This window comes from Myiozetetes cayanensis, unplaced genomic scaffold (genome assembly GCF_022539395.1).
Source record: "Myiozetetes cayanensis isolate MyiCay16 unplaced genomic scaffold, myiCay2020 scf2-11, whole genome shotgun sequence".
In the NCBI taxonomy this organism is placed as follows: Eukaryota; Metazoa; Chordata; class Aves; order Passeriformes; family Tyrannidae; genus Myiozetetes; species Myiozetetes cayanensis.
Window position 1 is genome coordinate 50,649,722 of NW_026087411.1, and position 22,938 is coordinate 50,672,659.

General features: G+C 40.0%; 1 protein-coding gene across 10 annotated transcripts; it reads right to left on the minus strand.

Annotated features, from left to right (window-relative positions):
• Positions 1–1,532: 1,532 nt before the first annotated feature.
• RMND1 (required for meiotic nuclear division 1 homolog) lies at positions 1,533–22,925 on the minus strand. Of its 10 annotated transcripts, none has more exons than XM_050314472.1 (12): positions 22,817–22,925; positions 19,480–19,994; positions 14,974–15,082; positions 12,034–12,109; positions 11,666–11,705; positions 8,508–8,608; positions 7,162–7,268; positions 5,026–5,090; positions 4,065–4,141; positions 2,878–2,998; positions 1,992–2,108; positions 1,533–1,713 (listed from the first exon to the last, which is right to left on the minus strand). In XM_050314472.1, the coding sequence occupies exons 2-12, from the start codon at positions 19,978–19,980 to the stop codon at positions 1,681–1,683; spliced, it is 1,347 nt and encodes a 448-aa protein (XP_050170429.1). In that variant the 5' UTR covers positions 19,981–19,994; positions 22,817–22,925; the 3' UTR covers positions 1,533–1,680. The 10 variants fall into 10 exon arrangements, 9 of the variants coding, with proteins under 9 accessions (XP_050170429.1, XP_050170430.1, XP_050170431.1 ...); XM_050314473.1 differs by lacking the exon at positions 22,817–22,925 and adding an exon at positions 21,321–21,778; XM_050314474.1 differs by lacking the exon at positions 22,817–22,925 and adding an exon at positions 20,398–20,512.
• Positions 22,926–22,938: the final 13 nt, after the last annotated feature.

Sequence of the window (22,938 nt, forward strand, 5' to 3'; positions counted from 1 at the left end):
CTGATGTTGTTGAATGTAAGTATTACACTCAAATGGGGTGGGGGAAAGCCTGAAAAATGTTTGCTAGAAAAGTTAGAATTAAAATATACCCCAGTTCTTGTTACTGGAATTAAGTGGTGCTTGGTAAGTTTTTCTGCTGCATAAAAGATGTAATGTTCCATTTCTTGACAACCCTGCATAAGTCAGGCTATTGATGCAGAGCTGTTTGCACGGTACTACAAGACTGTCACCCAGCTGTTCTGCTGACTGACTGATCTACTTCCCTGAGCGGGGCTTCACACTTGAGACCTTCTCAGCAGTTCACAGAAGTCAGAGTTGAGCTATTCTAGAATGAAGACCTCGAGGTAGGGTCTATTCTGGTTCCAAGGAGAAAAACCTTCACTTAAGAGCAGTTGCTGCTTCTTAAGTAGCTTCTGGGACACTGTAAAATAATTTATGGCGAAAGGATCAGTTTGTAGTCAGACATTTTTCCTGTCTCTGCCTGACTACTCTTTTCTCCAGTGGGTGTGTTTGATGTATTCAACAGGAGTCCAGTATCACACTCAGAAATACTGCTCTCAGGTGAAGACGGAACAGTAAGCTACTGCAAATGGATTTTGCACTTTTAGCCAGAATTTAGTCATTGTGGCTTGTCAGTGATGCTGCCAGATGCTTTTAACAAAATTTTTAAGTTATGTTCCTGAAACAATACACTGGACTAAAGTGACTTTGAAAAGGTGATAAAATAGCAGTTGTGTCATAATTTCTGAAAACACATTTAGAAGGAGAAGTTGCTGGGGAAAAAAAATTCCCTTCATCCTCTCATGGTAATATTCTGTAGACTAGGAATAAAGTAAAAATAAAAAGAAGGAGACTTTTTTACCTTAGAGGGTAATTAAGACATCTTACCCTATGCTAACTCCTTGCAACTTGTATTGGTAAAAATCAAATAGCATGATAATGAACAGAGAAATTTTGTCAGTCTTACTTCGTTCTGCTACAGCTTCCTGTGACCTTAGATAAAGATCAACTCTGTTCCCCTTTCATATGAATACTAAATGTAAAAAAATAATGTAAGTAGTACTAAACAAATGTAATCCCATACAAGTATGTGAACACCTTTTTCTGATGGGGTAGAACATAACATTAGATATACCTGCCACAAATATTAAAATCATGCCAGATAACTTAAGGAGAACAAGTAAGTAGTGCCGTTTCCAAGCCTGGGACAGTGTTACGGATGTACCAGAAGGAGCTGGAAAAAATACTGTCAGAAATGCACAAAGTAGCAAAACACTCAGCATCTTTTTAGTTGTCAAGGGGATAAGGCAGTAGAGTCCTTTACCATGTTAATACAGGGATCCACCCTTCTGTCTTTGCTTATTAAGAAGACAAAACTAAACCTCTCTCTGCACTACTCCTGCACATGTCTGGGTCTTCAACCTAGAAAACTTCCCCTAAAAATGCATCTCACCTTTACACTAGCACATTCATAGATTAAGATCTCTCTAGCATCACTACTACAGCAGCTGGGAATGATGTTCACAGACTGATTTATTATTTTTTGGTTTTTATTTGAGTATATTTACAGATTTATCAAGAGACATAATTTCACTCTTTTCCAGAAGGATATGATAGGAATTTTCCAGGCTGTATGATCGTAATGATTTTGTCAGTTTTCTTCCCGAGTTTCTTCTGTCATCAGAAAACTACCCTTGCAAGTTCAAACAGAACCTGGAGAACAGCAAACACAATGATATGAATTTTTACTTGATTGAATAATCCTTATACCATCTTACTCTGTAAATTAGAGAATCTGAAAAATAACTGTAGCTGCAATTCGAAAAGTTATTTGCAAAGAACTGAAGACTAATCCCCTTGTACAGTACGTCACATTACTATAATAATAATAATAATAATGGCCAGTCTTCGCGAATTCTCAAATTATGAAGTATATAAATTGCACTTGTTATTACATGTTCAGTGTGACAGTGGAAAGAAACCCTACTAACCTCTATGGTGATGAGTACTACTATCATCCACTCAAGGCGCAGAGCGTGCTTTTCATTCAGGTGATTTCGCATTAGATCTGTCAGCTCCATGCAGTGTTGAAGTTTTTCATTCATTACCTGCAAGCGATTACAAACACGTGGCAAATCTGGATTCCAGAAATGGAATGAGATCGCTAAATACAGAAACACACTCCACAGAAGGGCTCAATGAACAGAACTAGAAAGGTGTTACCACCACTGCAAAATAAAACAGAAAGTTCTGTAAGAGAACATGCACAAGCAACAAAAGTTTCAACATAAATGAGCCTGTTACTTCAACAGGTTCACAGAAATAACAGAAATCTGGATATGCATCTGCAGGTATTAAAGTGCTTCCGGGTGATATCTACTCATGAAAACAGGTACAAGCAAAAGACGATGCAGCTTTTTGGAATACCTCCAAAGTAAATACTTAAGGCTGCTGTACCACCCGAAGAGGTAGTTTTTGTGCTGCTTATTCTGGTTCAGCAGTAAGCATTATGTTGCCCTCTGAGAACTGACCTGAATGACCATGTCAGTAAGAAGAATGCTTCACATCTCATTTTTATTTAACCTGTTTTCTTTGCACACATTTCAGAAGAAGAATTTAATCTCTTCTTGTAACTCCTTAAATCCTAATTTAGTGGCTCAGGAAATATGCAATCCACTCATGTGTGGCAGGTTAACCTCAACTGGGTAAAGGTGCAAATGGGCTATGAACACATGGAAAAGGGGATAGTGTATGGGATCCTATTATTTATTCAGTTTCTACAATTAAGAGAGACATTCAGGGAGCAGTCTGTGACCCTGCTGAGCCAAAGATGACTGATCTGAGTGTGGAAAGTTCTCGTAACAGTAAGACACCTACCTTAACTCTGCGATTAATGTTGAGAAACTGGCATGTCTTGTCATAAAGCTCTTCCAGTTTTTCTCTATCCCAGTAGAAGTCAGGTGTTATTAGCAGGTCTGAGCTCAGATTTATACGGTGTCTAAAAAGAATGGGTACTACTGTGGTTCAGGCTTCCTTTTGGTGAATATAGGAGCAAGTATTTACATAGCACTCAAAAGAAACAGAAAAATTTTCCTGTAATTTTAAGTAAAGTATTGAAAGAATCTTCTTTCATAGTAAAAATACAATTGCAGCGATTGTTTAAAATTGGTCACATCTCCTGAAACTTTTCTGGGGATACTGTACTGTGAAACAGTTTTGAACATAAATGACTTTTGCCTTATGGCAACATTGCATCCTCAACTTGTCATCTTCCTTAATTTTTCATACCTGCAGAAAAGTGCCTGACTATGCTAGTAGTTCACTGAAACAGTACACAAATTAAAGAACTTCTAAATGTGACTGGTACTGCATGCCGGATGTGTGAGCACAGCACATCCTTCAGAACCAGGCTACAGTCTCAGCATCATAAAGGCTAAGAGCTAAAATCTCCTGCCTTCAACCTACTGCTAAAATAAACCTTTGGATTTTAGGAACATCACTGTTTATTAGTGAAGAGTCCTTCAAGGAAGGATATAAACCCCAATGTTTAAAACAGGAATTGCTTTTTTAACTTTGAGGGTTTTTTTCTTTTTTTAAAGAGTATGTAATGCTCTGTGTTGTTAGTGGCCAAATTTCACTTGAGGGAGGAAAAACCATTAAATCCATACATTTTAGCTGTGGTTTCTGAGTAAGTCAAGGGAAGACAAGAATTCACAGAAGATCTACCTACCTGTCTTTCCCCTGGTATCCTTCACATGCTCTAGTATCTACTGTAATTACCAGTTAAGAGATATGCATTGCTGGACCTAGGGAGGGAAAAGGGTCTGGAATTTGGTAATTTACGATATACTGCCTAATGACTGTCTATAGTTGAAATGCGAGTGGTGAGCCAGTGGGTCCTCTGACTAACATAAACAGCACAGTCTCCAGCCAAGAGAAGGCTGAAGGAATTCCCCCACCTACTCCCCCATCCTGCTCTATTTAGTGTGTAGTCTGGTGTCACACACAATGTAATTTTTAAGTTCTGTGTAATACAATGTTTTGGGTGTAACCAAAAAAGTTACCTTAGTGCAAAGAGTTCTCCAATTTTCTGCATCACATCTGCATGAGAGAGTTTTACCTTACTTCGTGACTTTAGAATCTGCAAAGTAAGAAGTTCTTCACTGCTTGATCAAGTAACGAGTACTAGTAGTTAAGAAGCCCAGAGTTTTACAGCCTGAAGTATGAATATGGGTTAAAATCTAAATACATACTGTCCTTATTAACATTTTAGTTTTGTTTTCTTAGTGCCATACTTATCTAGCTTTCTAAGCATATTACCATGCAACCGTTCCATCCAGGTTTTTCAATAAATCACTGAGTATGTTATCAGTAAATCCTGGAGCATTTTCTATGAATGATTTCCTGAACAAGAGATCATTTGGTTTTCTTCCTACTATTGTTAAAGTCATGTTGTTCTACTTTGTTACTACTTAACCTTTCTGTAGACATTTTCCTTATAACTATCAATGTATTACCATTTATTTCCTTCGCATGAAAATAATAAACCCAATATTTTCTCTTTTGAACCCTATGAATCTAATTGTTATATGTGACATCATATGGGCTTTGTACTTTAAGTTTCATGAAAAACTATAGTTTAAGTAATTCACTTAAAGTTTTAATTATATTCAAGTTAAAGCACCTTATTTTCAGCTTAAATTGCCACACACTGTTTGGCCATGTTTTTTAAATGCTGTTATACGTCCTGTTTAAATGTCCTGTTACACGTACACGTTCACCAGTGGCAGGTGACAGTGACACAACATGGGAAACATCATTACAATGCAGAACGTCACTCCCAACCCTTTAAATGATGATTTGTCCCACCACTCTGCAGGTGTTCTGAGCTTCTCCACACTAAAGGCTTTACCGCCAAATGTGTTAAGCATTCAATTGCTTTTTCCATATCCTCAGCTGTATCTGGACTGACCTTTTACAAAGCACATGAGAAAAGGAGGGGAGAGTTACAAACAAAGGCCTCACCTCAGGAATTGACTGGATAGATTCCACAAAGTTATCCAATAATGATTCCCAAATAGCCAGCTTTACTGCAACACAGAGATGACAAAGCAGAAGACTGTGAGAGGTACATGTGTTTCCAAGTAATCGTAACTTTAAAGGTGCTTCAGGACACGTCGATGGTTATAAAATTATTTGCAGCAAGTTTACAAATTTGTATTATACAGTCAATGTTCATATACCAATACATAAATCTGGGCTGAGCACTGACAGCTCTGCATGCAGAACCGCCTTCATCTTGAGCACAGCTTTCTTCTCCAAATGATCCATTCAGATCCTGGAGAATTTTGCTTCAGCTCAAAAACTGTGTGTCTTGGTGCTCTACAGTAGGTGAGAACCCTTTGCAAACTACATTCCAAGTAGGCTGGAGATATAAGCAGTGCTTGGGTGTGGCTGACTTTACGTTGTACCACTCAAGTACCTCCACTGTACTTCTAGTGTCCTACACAGCTCTCATTCTCCATTTGTCCAGTACTGATGCAGTGTGCTCCTACCATGGAGAATTAGCTTGTATAGACACACCACCTGTACTTGTTACTCTAAAGCTAAATTCAAACTTAAACAATCTCCCATTTTCTTTTTAGGTGAGTATACTGTTTACTGGAGATATAACTTCTCTTCTATGGAAGCCTGAGTTCAGCACAGGCAATGGCAACACAAATTCTACTATGCCTCAGCTTGAGCCTGGAAAGATGTTTCTACAAGATAATGATATAACTCAGGCTTTGTTCTTTAATCCACAGATTCCCAGACAAGAATGAAGTAGTAACAGATAAAAAATTAACCCTATTCGATCAGAAAAAATTAATTACAGAAGATTTAATTGTCAAAATGAACTCTTCTGTGGTAGTAATTGATAGTATCATCTGTTTAGGACACTGACAGTAAATCCAGGGCTGAGCATTTGCACAGTTATCTTTTGAATACAGAGGGCTACTCCAAGTCACTGACTTAAAAAACTTTTAATTTAGCCCCTGCCTGAAAAAAAGCCAGTAAGCATTTCAGCTATCACCTGTTATTTGACAGAGGTTGGTTTCTGCTGTGTCATAAATTTGACTTGGGGCTATACTTGCATCCTTTATTTTTACTGTACACTTTTATTGAACTGTTTTTCTTTATGATGTGCATGTCTCACACTAACATAAACTGGTACCAATTATCTCCTGGGAATAAATCCCTTGTTTCCTTTTATGTAGTGTTATTCTCCCATACAGTGGCTTTATGAATAGGAAAACTACAGAGAACAATGAGCATTTTTTCTCAACAGCTCTTCCTTCGACAGTCAAAACCCATTTAGTTACACTGCACTCCTTGATCAAATGGTGTAGCATCTCAAAAACATGCCTTCTGTTTCTTGATGTCTCTTCTGTGTAAAGGGGCACTTCCCCAAATATTACTGGAATCCTATAATTTACCTAAAGGCAGTAGGGGTAGACAGACCAGACTATCTTTGAAGGTTTTTCCAAGAACAGCCTTACTGCTGCTAGCTTCTATTCCCACTTCCAACATCATTCAAAGTCTGAAGCAGAAGAGAGGTGTTATTTCCATAAGCAGTAGCACCACTGCTGAGCCTGACTTCTTTGCAGTGCCTCTCACTGTCTCCTACCATGGCTAATAAGCTTGGAAAATATTATCTGTGACTCTGGTCCACACATCTGTTACTGGTACACCTCCCCAGCTGGGAATCACTGCTCTACATCACTTCTTTAGCTGGCATCTAGCTTTTTCTGTCAGAGGAAATGATGTCAGGATGAATTATACAAGATTACTGAGAGGTTTCTAATAATGGCCTCTACCCTCATTGTTATCCTCCTTGATACTTCTCAAGGGTGGGGAACAGGATGCTCAGAAGAATGTGTCTCTTTTGCAAAGCTTTGTTCAACTTTAAAACAAATTATATTGAATAAGACAATTCTAGTTTTTAGAAAACACGGTAAAAAAATTAAAACCATCCTCTCACTGAAGCACAATCGCTCTTTACACAGCTTGCTTAAACCAGACACCAAGCCTTCTCCAACCTGTCGCTGTACAAGTCCTACCTATAATGACATTTCACAAAATGTGTATCATAGGCTGATAGTATGAACAATCTTAACTTACCAGAAAGACAAAGAGCATTTGAAAAGGCAAATTTCTGCAGAACAACTTCATCACTATCCAGCTCAGAATTTAAAAGGATTTGTCCTTTATGGAGCTTTGACTGACCTCTGTTAAAACAAAATTGAAGCATCTTCATTGACTAAGCCACCAGCAAAGGAAGATTTAAAGAACACAAGAAAGGTCTGGTTGTTTATTTACATAAAGCATGCAGTATCCATATGGTTATCATCCCCATCCTTGCATTTCCCTCACGTTCAATCTGATAGTGACCAAAGCAAATCACTGAAAATTAGTTCCTCAGTCTAAGACTAATATTATGACCAAATTTTCTAGGTCTAAATGAAAGTGCAACAAGCTGTGATGGTAACTACAGCATTACTACAACCACATAGATAATTCAGAGTAAGAGGGATGCTGGCCTCTCTCCTGGTCTCTAGCTCCACTTGTTATCTGTTTGTTTTCCTTTTCTGCTGTCACTCTTACCAACCTCACTCCATCCTCCCTGAAACCCCTATGGCATAGGGGGCAAGTGACAAAGAAAAGGGGGGATAAGACTTGTTCAATTTTTCATGTCAATCCCACTATGAAACTTGCATAAGCATAATGGAAAATGTCCAGAATCATGAATTACATAACTGGATAGCACATGCAGTTTTCAAATGGCCAGAAAAAAGACAAACACTTGCCTCCTTATCAGGTTACCTTAAATAAGTACAACCTCATTAGTTCAGTCCCTAGTGTTAACAGTGTCCTGTCTAGGAGTGGCTTTTTGGTGTCATCACTGTTGGAAAATTACAGGTAATTTGTATAACCATTTTCACCAATAATAGTTCTGTAGAGATAATTTTCTCCCCAGGATTAAAAAACATTTAACAAGGAATGACAACTTGCCAGGTTTATCATTACACAATATTCAAGCTGTAACTTTCCTAGGAAGTGAAGTATGTGCAGAATTACATTCTTGTATATGAACCTCAAGGGCAATAAGGAAAGCTTATACAGAGCATCCTCTTTAAAATCAGAGTTGTCTTAATAATGCTTATTATTTTTTTTTCCTCTGAGGTGCCTAGTTCCTGTTCAAGATTGCTGAAGAACACGTTCAGTTAAGTGGGCACAGAGCTTCTAAATATATAAAATCTATAGCATAAGCAAATCACAAAGGCCACTACTTACAAGTTTAGCAATACAGCAAAATTTGTCAATTTAGATTTACTGTTTTCTTCTTTCCTTATTTTACTCATTTGAAAAAAGCATAACGACAAGTATATTTTTAGTAGTTGCTTTTGCTTGAATGTTGGTTTAGGTGTCTATTAACTTTTATATAAAGAGTGCCTGAAGATACTTACTCCCCTATTCTGTAGTTCATTTCTTCATTCTCCCAGTGAACTAGTGCAACTTCATATGGCTGAATTTCATGCTGTTCTAGCACTCGCATGATATTCTTCATCTAAGAAAAAGACAATTGCAGCAACAGTTACCACAAAGTATACTATGACTGCAAAGAACTTGCATATAGCAGGCTCCTAACTGCAACCTTCATGCTGAAGTTATTTAAATAACAATGAAGAGGTGTGCTAAATAATGAAGTTATTAACATAGTTTATTTCTGAAACTATTTTTAGCTTCAGAAGAATTTGTGACTATGAACAACTGAAAGGAATCTGAGAAGACTAAAATGTCATTTGATGTCTGTGTACATGAAATACGGTAAGGATTAACCACAGCAGCAGTAAGGACAATGCAGATGTATCAAGTATTATAACAATGAACTGTACAAGACTTTGGCAGATGTCTGAGTGTGGGGTGAAAATCTTTAGGATAAGTAAATCAGGTGGTTGTTTCGGATTAAATAACTAGTTTGGTGCTAAATCAACAGTTTTTTTTTTGGTTGCTGCTGAAATCAGTAGTTTTGTTTCAGCTACCAGAGGTTCGGTGGTATTACAGAAGTCCTTTAACACTACAGAAAACTGGAAAAATTGATTCAGCTGCCACATTCAACCTTGTAAACAGTTAAATGTGCAATTTTACTCACAGAAGTAATCTCACTGCTCTCTTATTCTCCAGCACACTAAAACCTGATGCAGGAAGAAAGAAGCCTTTTCTCTCACAAAACTTTCTCCTCTGACATCTGACTTAGGACCTCTCATCCTTGTTCCTTTTTAATGTGCTACAAGGCTCCCCTCATAAAAATCATCTGCAATTAGAACAAATTTTGAACTAAAAAGAGCACTTACCTACAAGTTTTTAAAAGGCATTAAGCTACACAACAGCTAATAAAAAACCCAAACCACAAAACCACAGAACACTTTTGATGGCTAAATTCTTTTGAAGAGTTCAATCTCCTGCGAAGTCATACTTAAGAAACACTCTTCTTCAAAATAAGAGATAATAGTCAATCTTCCAGCACAAAATTGTACACTAGAAAATTTTTCATGAAGCTTAATCTCCAGGTTCAGTACTGTAAAATAATCTATTGGATCACCTGCAAGAGGGATGTTCTTTGCAGTGCTACCTTTTCTTCATTGCTTTCAAGGATTTTACTGATACTATCTATCTACGATGCAGTAACACTTTTCACTGAAAAAAACCAAACCCACAGCTACAAATGCTTGTGTCATAATCTTGAATTTAATATTAGCATAATTAGTACTCACCATATAATTAAAGTCTTGTGGTAAAAAAAAGGTATGAAAACTTATGTTCATTTTTCTTAAGCAAGGAAGTGTCTGCTCTTAGGCCAGTCACCTCAGCCAACCAGCTAAGCTGTGTCCAGGGACAGTTCAGCAATGCGAACTCCACAAAGCTTCCAGGACCAGTCTAATTTTATTGAAGGGACTAGCTATGACAGTAACATTAATTAGAAGATACGTTCTTGATTCGCTAGATTTAAACTCTTGCTATTATGGGCGCTTAGGTCATACGATTTCCTTTTAAAAAAACCTCAAAGCTGGTTTTGCTTTTTGCTTGCTATTTTGGTAGAGAAGTTGTTGTACAACCTTCCTACTCGGGTATTTGAAAATGGTATTTTATATTTTAAATTTCTTTCTGTGATTAGTCTGTATTTATTACTTCTCCTTGTAAGTATTCATTAGTTTCAGATAGTTTCTCTTCTCCTACTAGTGATTCTGGAGTACTTTGAAAAGCCATTTTGTCCATTCACAGTAATACTCTACACTTTGTTTTACTGAATTACTTTCAGTTTCTGTTCCACGGACCACTTTGGTTTTTTTTTCTTTTCATTTCATTAAATCATGTGCATAAAATTACTTCCTCTATTTGAGCAAGTTGTTTGGCAGTTAAAACTTTGACTATGACTTCAGTAAGCATAAAAAATAAAGCTAGCATGGGACCAACTACAGTTACTAGTCCTGACAAGTAAAACACGGTATCAAATTTTCAAAGGTTCTCGTGCATGTACAACAAAATGAGAGTTTTCAGAGTACTCCAGTGGGCTGAGAAGTCCAACTCAAAGATCATCATGAGTTAAGTCAGCTAGTCTTCAGTAATACCTGGGAATCAGTAGTGTTGTTACAACCACAGCATCCTAAGTGTGCTACAGGCAAGGTTTGAAAGGAGAACTAGTATCTTTTTGTGGGACATCTGATATACTGACACCCCCTAAAACAGACAGGAAATCAGGAACATTTCAGGTCTGAAACAGAAAAAGTGAACCTGAATCCAGAAATTGTTCATGTCTGGAAACAACTGCTAGGTATTTTCATTTACTGTAATGAAAATACGCCAGTGAACTTCTCTGCATCTCAGTATCACCTGTTTAATACACCATTTAATTTCACATACTCTGTCTACAGATAAAATCAATACTTTTTGTATCTAGAATCCAGTTTTACTTAACAATAATAAAAATGCATAAAAAATATTAGATTTCTATAAAAATAGTCATTAAAATACATATGCCTCTGGCATACCCTTTTTGGTCAGCAAATATCACCAAATTATCACAAAGGATACGTCAGTTCAATATCAACATATTTAACAATTATACCAACCAATAAAAAACTTTCTTCAGGTAAAATGCTAACTGGCAGAAACACACAACAGTATTAAAGAGTTGCTTAAAAATTTTTTTTCATTTTAAAAGTTACACAAAAATAAGTAATAATTTTGACTTAAAATGCAACAGAGTAGAATGATCCTTTTCTTTTAACACATGTCCTGTTACATTAGTGCCTTTCACAGGTTGATTTTTCTGATCTACTTTTTCAGGATATAGAGCTGCAAGAATTTTTTGTCAGTCTCACTAGATGAAGGTTTCAGATTTTTTGCCTTAAGTAGATGAGTTTCAAATGTGGACATATCAGCAACCCACACACTTGAGGGCAGTAGCAGGCAAGAACCTGCACTCATGAGGAAAAGTATCAATCAGGTTTTTTAGTTCACAGAAAGATCCAAGCTCCCAAACAAACCCCAAGCATGCAGAGCTTTGTGGGACTGACAAAACACCTGCTTATGCAGTTTTAACATACAGTTTTGCTCTACTTACACTTTTCTCTTCCACATTCCAAAACACAACAGCCCCTTCCCTGTGAATTTAAGGAAAAACTGAGGTGTAATCATACTGTTTTAAATGCATTTTAATGCAATAATCAAATTGTACTGTTGCTATTTCTGTCATTGTAATCAAGAAACTTAATACTATCTTCACTGAAACTATGTAATAGTTGCTTTTTAACCATACTTTTATGAAAAAACATGAGAAGGTATTTTTAAACCTTTTAAATAATTTGATTTTTTTTTTAAAATCATTCTGACTGGAGAGTTATTCCTTGAGTTTCATCTAGCAAGCTGCACTACTTCCTTCATACCATTACTATTAATAACATAATGGTTTGAACACAATTCATAGTTTACCTGAAGAAAAAAATCATGCCAGGATCGTCTTCTTTTGCAGATTTCTCAGTACTGACCACCAAAACATTTGCAGCATCTGGTTTGAAATAAGTGAAAAAAATGGACAATTAGTCAAACTTCTAAATTTGATAGCATATAATTCAACAACTACGTACTGACACATCAGTCAGTCTCATTTTATTGTTCTGATGGAAATGCTTGCCAGGAAACAACTACCTTATCAAACTACACTGCATCTCTGAAGTGTCACACTCTAGATAGATCCAGCTTCTATTGTGAACTTCACTGGAATGTTCAGTTAATGAAATGTAACACCTTCAAAGGACAAAAGACTTAGGAGAAAACCGATGCAGGCATAGTAAATAACCAGGAACAGAATACAGAAATGGACATGCAACGTGAGAGAACTATGGAAGTTGCCCACAGCTGCAGAGAAATTACTATTCAAATCTTCTTGCCCAGAAGATCTTTCTCTTCTCTACACACTAAGGGACTAATCTGCACTCAAATTGTGCTGACTTTGCTTTGCCAGTCAGAAACTTGAAAGAGCATATCCCCAAGACAGAAGAGCGTGCACCTGCATTTCCCTTCAGACCAGAAATGTGCTTTTGAAACAAATCTTCCACCCACCCTCCTTTACCACACTTCTAATGTGCATTGCAGAATAGTATACAAAATGCAGGATTTTTTGCATTTAATCAAACTGAAAGAGGAGCTCCTAAAAATGCCCCTGTAGTACCCCAGCCACTAATAAGGCATTTGTTACGAAGGACCAGACTAGAGCTAATGCGGGTAGAGTGCCTCCAAACTTAAAAAATGTGGATTCTGGGTTCTCAAAACAAGATTCCTTTTTTTTCTTCTCCTACAAGTCTTTTCTACCTTAGTACTTGCTAATATAGATAAAGTTTTGTAAGTCCTGATGTGATTTCAAACAAAAACGTTTACTTTCCAGCATGACTCATTTTGTTGCAGGACCAGTGGAAGCTAGACCAGAAAACCCCCCCACTTCTATAATAAAGCAAGACTCTGCAAAGATTTTGCAGGGCCTAACACCTAAGCCTTAAAAAGTGAAACCCATTTGCAGGAAGATCCCAGGTCAAGTGACAAGGTATCAAATTCTGCCTGTGTACAAACTCCACCTTCTGCTTTACTACCCAAGCCACAGAGGCCAGGTAAACTGAGGCAGCACAGTGACCAAGTATCAGAGATACTTTTTCTAATACCTGAATTGAGACCACAGGGTTGATGTGAGCACTTTTTAAAGACTTTTCTTCCACTTGCTATTCCAGTTCAGAAACATGTCACTGGATAAATCACTACAGTAAGATTTAGATGTCACCGTGGAAGCAACATTTGCCTGCCTTTTCTCATTTGCATTTTCAAATACGATCAGTATCTTTATTTATCCACTACAGCCAAAACACACACAATTGAAGAGAATTTGGTCCGCTTTAAGTGAAGGTACAGGATCTGCCTCTAAAATGTTTTTAAAGAGGTCAAAACTGAGCATAATGCTTAGGAAGTACACTACAAAGTAACAAATCCACACAATAATTGCTGATTTAGAGTTCTATGTGCTAATATTTTTTTCTTTTCTAAGATTCAGTGTCTGGCTTGGTACCCAAAGTGCTACATGCACACGCCAACAATCACAACACTTCAGATCTGCTGGCACAATCTAACATACTTTCATCATTACTTCCTCCAAACCTTTGATAAAGAGTACTTATTATGAGGAGTCAAAAACACCGTCAAGAAATGAAAGAACTGGCAAAAGTCACACTCCAGGGCAAAATGCCACCAATAGTAACTTTTAATTCACAGTTATGCTGGGGGTTGTACAAAGTTTCTGCCCCAAAGCTGTGAAACCAGGGTTGGTTTTAATACAAAAAACTAAAATGCACATGAAACCTATATTCGAGTCTTGTCTTTCCCATTCATCATTCTGAACCAGACAATCACTAGCGAATCTTGTGTTTGAATGAGACTCACTGGAGTATTATTGCACTTAGATTATTGTTTGGGAGGCAGACAGGTATTTGACAACCCCTACTGAAATGCCCATAAACTGTCCTTCTCTTAGCTTCATATAATCTGTCCTTTCAAAGGGGAAAAAAAAGGGCATTCTACTGCCGACACACAAAAATCACAGCTGTTCCAGGGCATAAGGTTCCTTAAGCTATAAAAAGCTCCATTTGTTTTTCTCTTGTAGTATACTTTGGCTATTTCCAAGCCATACTTTCCCAAGTCTTCAGAGATACTTTATATGGAAACCAGAACCAATTATTTTGCTGAAGCCTACCCAAGTGAAGCATTCAACATTTGCTAGCATATACTCACCCCAATAAAAAACCCCTATCCAACAGCATTCTCTTTACTAGAGTTAAGCATTTATGTGTGTATCTTTTTCATTCCACTTAGTCAGCAAGATTCTCTCTTGCATGCCTTCCTCTCTGACCCTCAGTAATTTACATTAATAGAAATGTGAATATGGAACGAAGATGCAGCACTTCAAATTACAAAATCGGTTTGACAGCTGAAGCACTGCACTAGCTCACCACTAAAAGATTAATCAAAATAAGACATTCAGAATTTTCTCAATTAGTGAATTTCTATAGAAATTCTCTGTATCAGTAAATTTCCAAAGTTATTTCTCATGCATGCATATAATTTTTCAATACTTCTAATGTAACTGTAATGTTGGGAAAAATTATCAGAGGGTAACAGCAAATACTGGTCATATTGCTATTCTGAAAGGCTTAGTTGTGAGGATTCTTAGGCACATGGAATCTTTAATCAAAGCAATATTCTTACAGGCAGTATGATATATTCCACAGTATTACCAGAACAAGAATACATAAAATTATAAAAATTATATACCTCACCCATATTTTATTTCCCAAGGTATAACATTGCTTTTAGTATGTTTCAAAGATCTACCTCTAGGCAAACTTGTTATTTCAACATATCCATGTGAAGTCAGGTCATGACACAGATTACCAAGATGATATTCATCTGCTGTTGCAAAGGCTGTGCACTGCATCAGATTCTGTGCCAAAGGAAGAAAGAATTGAGTTAGGGCAAGGCTGAAGCAAGATGTTAAGTGGGAAAGCAAATCATACACTGAGAACAATCCAGGTGACATGAGCTTAAGTCGCACCAAAAATCTTTGTGACAGAGCCACAAAGAGAACTCTTCTTCCCTGAATGCCAATCAAATGCTTTAACAGTAGAGCTGCACTTGCTACTGCTCTTCCATCCCATGGCTTATGACATACTTGGCTGACCACTGAAACCAGAGGCAAGACACCCCCAATACCAGTTTTAACATCCGTGTTTTTAAGATAAATGGAGATCGACTATCCCAATCTGCTTATCAGGCACAAACACGCCACACACCAAGCTCACTGCTCAGATGCTCCCAGGGTGTGAGCCGCTACAGCACAGAAAGTCACTGATCTTCCAGGCCAGTTGTAGGTGCTGCTGCTCCTCTGTTGTGCCCCTCCTCCCGCCCTGAGCTGAATCCTGCACTAACAACATGCTCTCAACTGACACCACAGCTGAACAGTACATGACAGCCAGAGTTTGTCTCAATATGGCACAAATGCCATATTCAAACAAATAACAGGAAAAAAGATGCTGACTTGCAAAGTGACTTGAATCATGCATGGTAAAGAAATCAGAAAATCATCTGCATAAAGATTTTCTTGATTAATCAAACAAATAGTATCAACATGATTTGCAAATTCTATTATTTAAGTGCATTTCTTTGTTCTGATACAATGTATGTCCTGCAATAATGTTTTTCAGTACAATGTAGTGGAAGATGTCCAGAAAGTAATGTCTCATTATGGATCAGTCACTTCCCAGCTTTTTGTAACTAATACAAATGGGGTTGTAACTAACAACAAATGAACAAAAGAACTATATTCATCTGTGGGCATTTAGACCCACAATACACTTCAACTTAAAATCCAAATTACATTCTTGCATCACTCATACACGAACAGCAAAGCTTACAGAGGTGTTCTGCTCCCTGCAGGGGGTCCATTGCCAGTCATCAGATTCACAACCACACGAGACCTTCTTTTTAATGTCAACGTTCTGTTATCACATCCAAAGCTTTGCTTATACATCACCTTAATTCAGCAACCACTAACAGAAAATAAGCTTTAAAAGTAATAACAATATTCAGAGAGCAATTCTGTAGACATACACCCACAACTGTGCTATAAGGCTAAATTAACAGTGGAAAAGAACTGCATTTTCAGTTCCCTTGCAGCATCAAGTTGCATTATCACAATTTCATCTGTATAAACCCATTCTCAATATCTAAATTACCGATACCAATTATGTATCTGACTCCGAAGATTCTTCCAGAAAGCTCTGACGATCAGAAGTACACATACTCTGCCACAAAACTCTTCTGTCAAGAGCTAAGGAAGCAAACTCTCATCTTCTAGTTAGCATATAATCTGAAAATCTGTCCTTCTCTACGCTTCCCACAGTTTATTACTTGTGCTATTCTTCATTTCAAGGCAAATGCACTACAGAATCAACTTTCTGTCTTACTGCTGCAATTTTAGTTCCAATGCAAAGATTTCACATTTAGTTAGAACCAGAAATTAAGCTATATGCCTGAAATAGCATTTTGGATATGAAACAGTTTGCTTGGGGGTTTTTGTTTGGTTTTTGTCAGTTTTGGTTTTTTGTTACAATGTACTGTTTCACGTACATTTCTATTAAAATCTTGTTTGATGGAGAACTTTTGGATTGGATATAATTTGAAATTAAGACACCTAATATATATTGTCTACAGGTGCTTCAAATGTCTAAATTCCCATAACTGTTGGTGAGATATAGCCAAAAAATCTACTCTAATCAGTGACTCAGCTAATCCTAAACTGACATGTTAACTGGCTGATCAACCTTTATGCCATGCTGTCTGCTACATCACTTTCACCTGCAAACTTTAGCCCCCCCAGAATACAGCACCTGTACTGGTGCTAGAAAGAAACTCCAGCTCCTCACCACCCTCCTCCTTTCTGCCTACAGCTGGGGCATTATTAAGATTCTACTCAGAGCACCACACAGGATGGCTGCTCCTAAGGACAGCTAAGTATCTTGACAACTTATGTGCTGTATCATCATGCCCCTAAGAACTGTACAGGCTCATGGAATCCTAACTCTCCTTAGTCCATCCCTTCCACTTTAAGCATGCAACAATTTTTAAGAAAAAAAACAAACTGTAGGATGAACTTTATTCCTCGTATTGCCATAGGAATCAGTCTTTATCTAAAGTGTAGGAAGTATTACATCTTTGCCTGAATTCCAAGCTATTTCTATGCTATATGGCTATAGCATTAAAAATTAGCTCAGAGGCTTTTCCTGCCATCAGACTTTACAGATTAACTAAGTAGTGGTACTGCTCATTGATGGACTGACTAAACCAGTTAACTGCTTTCAAGTAACTCCTCCATCTATCCTGAAAAACTGGTTATACAACAATTTATCACTGCTGGTACTCAGCACTCTGCCTGTAAAAACACACGAAGACCAGTGCTGGGGAGGGGTGGGAAGGACATCATTCTCTGCAAAAGAAAAGTGTCAGCTGTCAGGCCCTCCCAGACAGAAAACACCAGGGATTCCTGGGGTTCCTCTGACAGAGAACCCAGGGAGTGGGCCTACAACTACTGTCTCCAGAGGCAGGCTGGGAAGGAGAAGATGCCCCCAGGCAACTGCCCTGGCAATAGGGCCTGCAATACTAGAGGGCTCCTGGCTGCCTTCAAGCCTGCACAAAAGGCAAGATCAGGTTTTTTTTGTGACACCAGGATTTAGAAAAAACAGATGGCATGGTGAAAAAAAACCTTCAAAGATTCTCCATTCATGCTACTTTTATTAATCTCGTAGATATCAGCCATATCTCTAAGTTATTTCTCTATACTACACAGCTATAAAAAAAATACACAAACAGGTAAAAAAAAAATCCTGATTCCAAAATAACATCAGTCTGCAGTCAACATGATAGCTTGTCTGTACTCCTGCAGACAGGGATGAATTTCTGACAAACCCACGTGGGATTTAATAAAAGCCAGCAAATGTTTCAGCTAGGTCTGAGTTTATGTGATTTCTGGCCCAGCATTTTGCCATGTGGAAACTTCCTCAGAAACAATATTATTATGTCAGTATATCAGGACATAGTTTCTCCATTTCTTCACACTGGAAGACAGTAAATATAGCACTGCATGTTACTTACACATAAATATGAAAATGCCAAAAAAGTTGGCACTCTGTCAAACTGTTTGCATTCTATGCTGTCATTTAAAAGCCTCAAAAATGTTGTCACTTCACCCCAAACCAAAAAGAATCAACCTCTGAATGTAATGTTATAGCAGGACTAAAAAGCTGGAAACATTACATGGTATTTCAGGACTAATATTCTTCACTTTCCTCTTTCAAAGCAACATGGAAATACAAGTGGGAACTAAATTGACTATATAACTATATGACTCTTACAACAAAGGCACACTTCTGCTTATCACACAAAATACTAAGCAGAAGCTTAGATAATAAGGCAAACATTAAAACTTCTCTGTGCTCACATTCAGTAGATCATGCAACAGACATATTTTGCAATGTGTAAACTATTTCTGAAGGCACAATGCTTATTTCAGTCTCATTATCATACTATATTACTAACAATACCCTGGAACTCAGTTGTTGCTGCAGCTTGAGAAGAATAACACTTCTGACACCAGGAGTCACCATGGAAATCCTATATACAAGTATACTTAAGGCCTGCCTTGGCTAAGAACTATCTTAAAGAGATACAGCTACAAGCATGTACTGTTCCACTTCATCATATCTCACTTGATCCATATGACTTTGTTGTTGCAGTTCCTCTGCAACAGACCTAGGAATCTGCAAATTAAGGTGCTATTTCTACACATGGAATAATCTTTCTCAAGTAACACAGGCTACATTTGCACCTCCACTTCCCATCTGAAACTTAATCTGAATACAAACCTTATACTTTTTACCTTCACCTTATTTTTGTTTGAGTGAACCCTTAAAACTGGGTAGATTTGGACAAGCAAGGACATGAAGAGAATTATTGTGATAGTTGGACTTTGTTTCTCAATATTAATTGTGATATGAGAGCACTGGTCAAAACTGTTTTTAATGGACTTCACCTTTCCATTTATCTCCCACTTTTGTTTACGCATTGTTGGTAAACTTCCATTTTACCTTCAGAATACCAGACACACTAATTTCTATCAAGCTTGCTTCTGTTTGCAGAGCTCCCATACTAGGGTTAATAATTAAATCCTTCTCACCAAATAAAAATATTAATTTCATTAAAATGTTAATCTAAACCTTAATCTGAACATACATTAAAATGATGCATTCCCTTGATGTCATATAGACTGTAAATGTTATGCATTACCTTCATGTCTGAGAGAGGCAGGTTCGTTCTGGATGGCTGCTTGGTCCTTGGTGCCTTTGGTGGCCTCTTAACTGGCAGGTTATTGTGTTTTGGAATAATTTTACCAGCTGATACAACTGCATAAAATCTTGATGATGTGTTCCTGAGCTTTCTGATATGCTCTGTATTGAGCTTGTAGTTTTGTATCATCATCGCACCCAAGCGTCTCCAAGAGGGAAAAAACCCCTCCCCACCCTGATAATAAACACTTCTTCCCAAAGTGGATACATATCCTCGGAGCAATTGCCAATTCTTGACTTGCACACATCGACTTGTCAACCAAGGGAACGCAGTTTTCAGAGCATAAAAATTCCAAGACTTTGCTGTTCTCTGAGCTGTTCTGTCAACTTCGTTATCCAGCTTTAATAGCAGACATCCAGTTTTGTTAAAGCTTTGGCATTGACATGTTGTTGTTAAAGCATGGAAAGATCTATTCTGGAGGCGCAGAAGTTTTAGTTTCATTTCTTCCCTCTGAGCTGTATTTAAAACAAAGAAACAAAATCATCCATCAACATTTTGGAAAGAAAGATTATTTTTCTCTTATCTAGAAGGTGACTCATACTCCTTTTGCATGTGTTAGGATGCCTAAGCAAATGACACTGGTGGAAATAAACAGCTTTTTTCAATCCTATGAAAATATAAAGTTCAAAACATACTATTGAGCTGTGTGCTTGCAACACGGGGTAAAAAAGTAGAACTCGTTGCTATGTCAATATGAAAGCAGGCATCTTTTCCTTCTGCTGCTCATTCTGTGCAGCAGCCTGCACTCAGTAATCCCACACACCTTAAAGAGGACATCAGACTCTGTGAATCATTGTGTTATACATATTAAAAACAACAATTTAGATTACTATGTGGTTGTATGGGAATGTCACCTACAGAATACAAACACTGCTCAGCATCAGCTCAGACTCCTGTGCCAAAAACAGCCCAGCACAGATCCAGCCCCAGTCGTGTGTCCTGACTACAGTGAGAACAGAGCCGAGCTACAGCCTTGCTCCTCCCAGTACATCCTGCTGCAACAGCAGCCACCTGCAGGCCCACCTGTGGAGGTGAAAACACAACAGTGTCCTGACTCTGGTTATTTCAGACCAGCAAAAAAAAAAGAGCTTACTTTATCTACCCTATGTCGTGTGAGCTAATCAAATAAACTTTAAAAGTATTCACAGACAGTAGGTTGAATACCTCAGTGGGTGCGTTTCATTCTCATTTCAAAAATCACACGTCAAGTCCCTTCCCACATCTCATTTTCCTAATTTCTCTTATGACTTAAAATCCATCTTCAGCAAATTATTAACAAAAAGTCATTAAGTTGTATAGCTCAAAAAAACCGGCCTGCCAGAATATTTTTCAAAAAACAAAGGAGGATCTTCAATACCATAAACACATTTAACATAGTATTTCAAATAAGCATTTTCTTGTGAGAAAAATCATGGTGTGTACCTTGGACAAGTCCTCCGTCCTGTCAAGGATACCTGGATGGTAGCACAATACACGCACAAAACCACACTCTGACATAACTTAATGGGAGTATGCTAAATCTGGTGAAAGAGGCATACAATTAGAAATAATTATCTAACTAAATAAAAAGGATGTAGAAAACTTTTAGGTTGCCACAGAATAAGTAACTGATCTTGGGCACAACTTTGTATTTTTATATGTTCTTCACTGATACATTTCTGCCCAATTTACAGCTTGTTACTGGCATACTTATTGGAATAAACCAATTATTATTTTAAACTTTTTCTGTATTTATAAAACAACCCAGAAGACTCTGCCCAAGACAAGGCACATTTATTTACCTTTTTAAAGGCTTGTCACCTCTGGATAATCAAAAGAGCAGAAAAAAACTCAGCAACTGCAGCCCAAGCCAGTTGAGAGCCAGGGCAAGGGGAGAAGTCTCCAGCAACGTGGGGTAACTGGCAGAAAGAGACTCAACAAATGCCAACTAAATCCTCACTTTCCTAGGCAAAAAACCCTCATCCTGAATCAGTGATGCCAAGGATCATTTTTCAAGTGTAGAGGCTTAGAGCAGGTTACAAGGAAAGAGATCATATGGGCTGAATTCCATCCAGGGCCCTGAACGTCAGGCCTGTGGCAGCAGAGGCACCCAGCCAAAACGAGCGGAACGGAGCACTCCAAGAAAAGCGGGATGAAGGGCGTACAGGACAGGAGGCGTCACCCCCGAGCAGCGGGCACAGAAGCGGGATTTATTTTCCAACCTCTCTTCAGCCGCGGCACGGTTTGGCCATGCCCTCCCCAGCCCGAGGCCCAGCCCGCTGCGGCGGCGGCAGCGACAGCGCCCTGCAACGGGGAGGGCGGGCCCGCTCCGCCCGCGGCTGGGCCAGACCGGCACAGACCGGCTCTGCCCGGCCCCCGCAGTCTGGATGCCCCCAGGCTGCCCCCGGGGCCCGCCAGCAGCCGGTGCCGGGACACCCCGCCCCTTCCCATCCCCCGCATTCCCGTCCCCTTTCCCGAAGGGAACCGCCCGCGGGAGCGCCCCCGCTGCACGCGCGGAGGGGGGGGAAGGCGGCGAGGGGAGCGAGCGCTCCGCTCCCATTGGCTGCGGGTGACGGGGGGGGGCGGGCACAGCGGGGACCAGGCGGCCAATCAGGAGGCGAGGCTGTTCCGCCCCCCGCAGGCAGCGCGAGGCCCCGGCCCCGCGGCAGCAACTCGCGGGTGCCCCCGGCGGGCGCGCGAGACACCGCCTCCAGTGCGCGCGCCCCCGCGCGAGGCCCCCCCTCCCCCCACGGTCCGCGGCGCGCGGCCCTCGCCGCTGCTACGTCACCATCGACCGGCGGCCCCGCACTCGGGGGGAGCCGGGGGCACCACCCGGCAGCGACCCCGCTCCGGCCGCCGCGACGGCAGCCTGGGGCTGGGGGCGGTTCGGAGCAGGGAATCGGCCCTCGCCCGCAGGCAGGGCTCGTGCTCGCCCAAAACTGCCCCTTCCTCGCGGGAGCCTCGCGGTGCTCTCCCGCCAGCGGCAGGATAGGAGCCGGCAGAACGGGCAGCCGAGGCCGCCCCGGCTAGCCCGCACCCTCTCCGCGGGCGCTGCAGAAGCCCCGCCACCCCAGGGGCGTCCCAGGAGGGGCTGCATACGCCTCCTGCCCCGGCTCGAGCTCCCGGCGCAGCCCCGACCGTGGCGCAGGGCCGCGAAGGGCACCCACAGCGCCACCGGCCCGGCCCGGCCCGGCCCTGCCCTCCTTCCCTTCCCCTCCCCCGCCCCGCGCGCGCTCGCGCCGCCGCCGCCGCGGGAGGGGCGAGGCGGTTCCCGCCGCCGCCGCGCGCCAGCACTGACCTGGGGGAGGGGGCGCGCCGCTCTCCGCCGCGCGAGCCGCGGCCCCGCCCACCGCCCGCCGGGCCTCGCCAGCGCGCGCCGCCCGACACGCCCCGCCCGTCCGTCGCCGCGCGGCAGGCGCC

What these genes read in the sequence shown, in the direction of transcription:
- RMND1 (XM_050314472.1), bottom strand. Translation starts at nt 19,980, where the DNA reads ATGAAACTAAAACTTCTGCGCCTCCAGAATAGATCTTTCCATGCTTTA. An exon ending in GGAATGTGGAAGAGAAAAGT is followed by an intron (nt 8,609 to 11,665) that starts GTAAGTAGAGCA and finishes TCTTTTTCTTAG; the next exon opens with ATGAAGAATATCATGCGAGT. An exon ending in ATGAACTACAGAATAGGGGA is followed by an intron (nt 7,269 to 8,507) that starts GTAAGTATCTTC and finishes TTGTTTTAACAG; the next exon opens with AGGTCAGTCAAAGCTCCATA.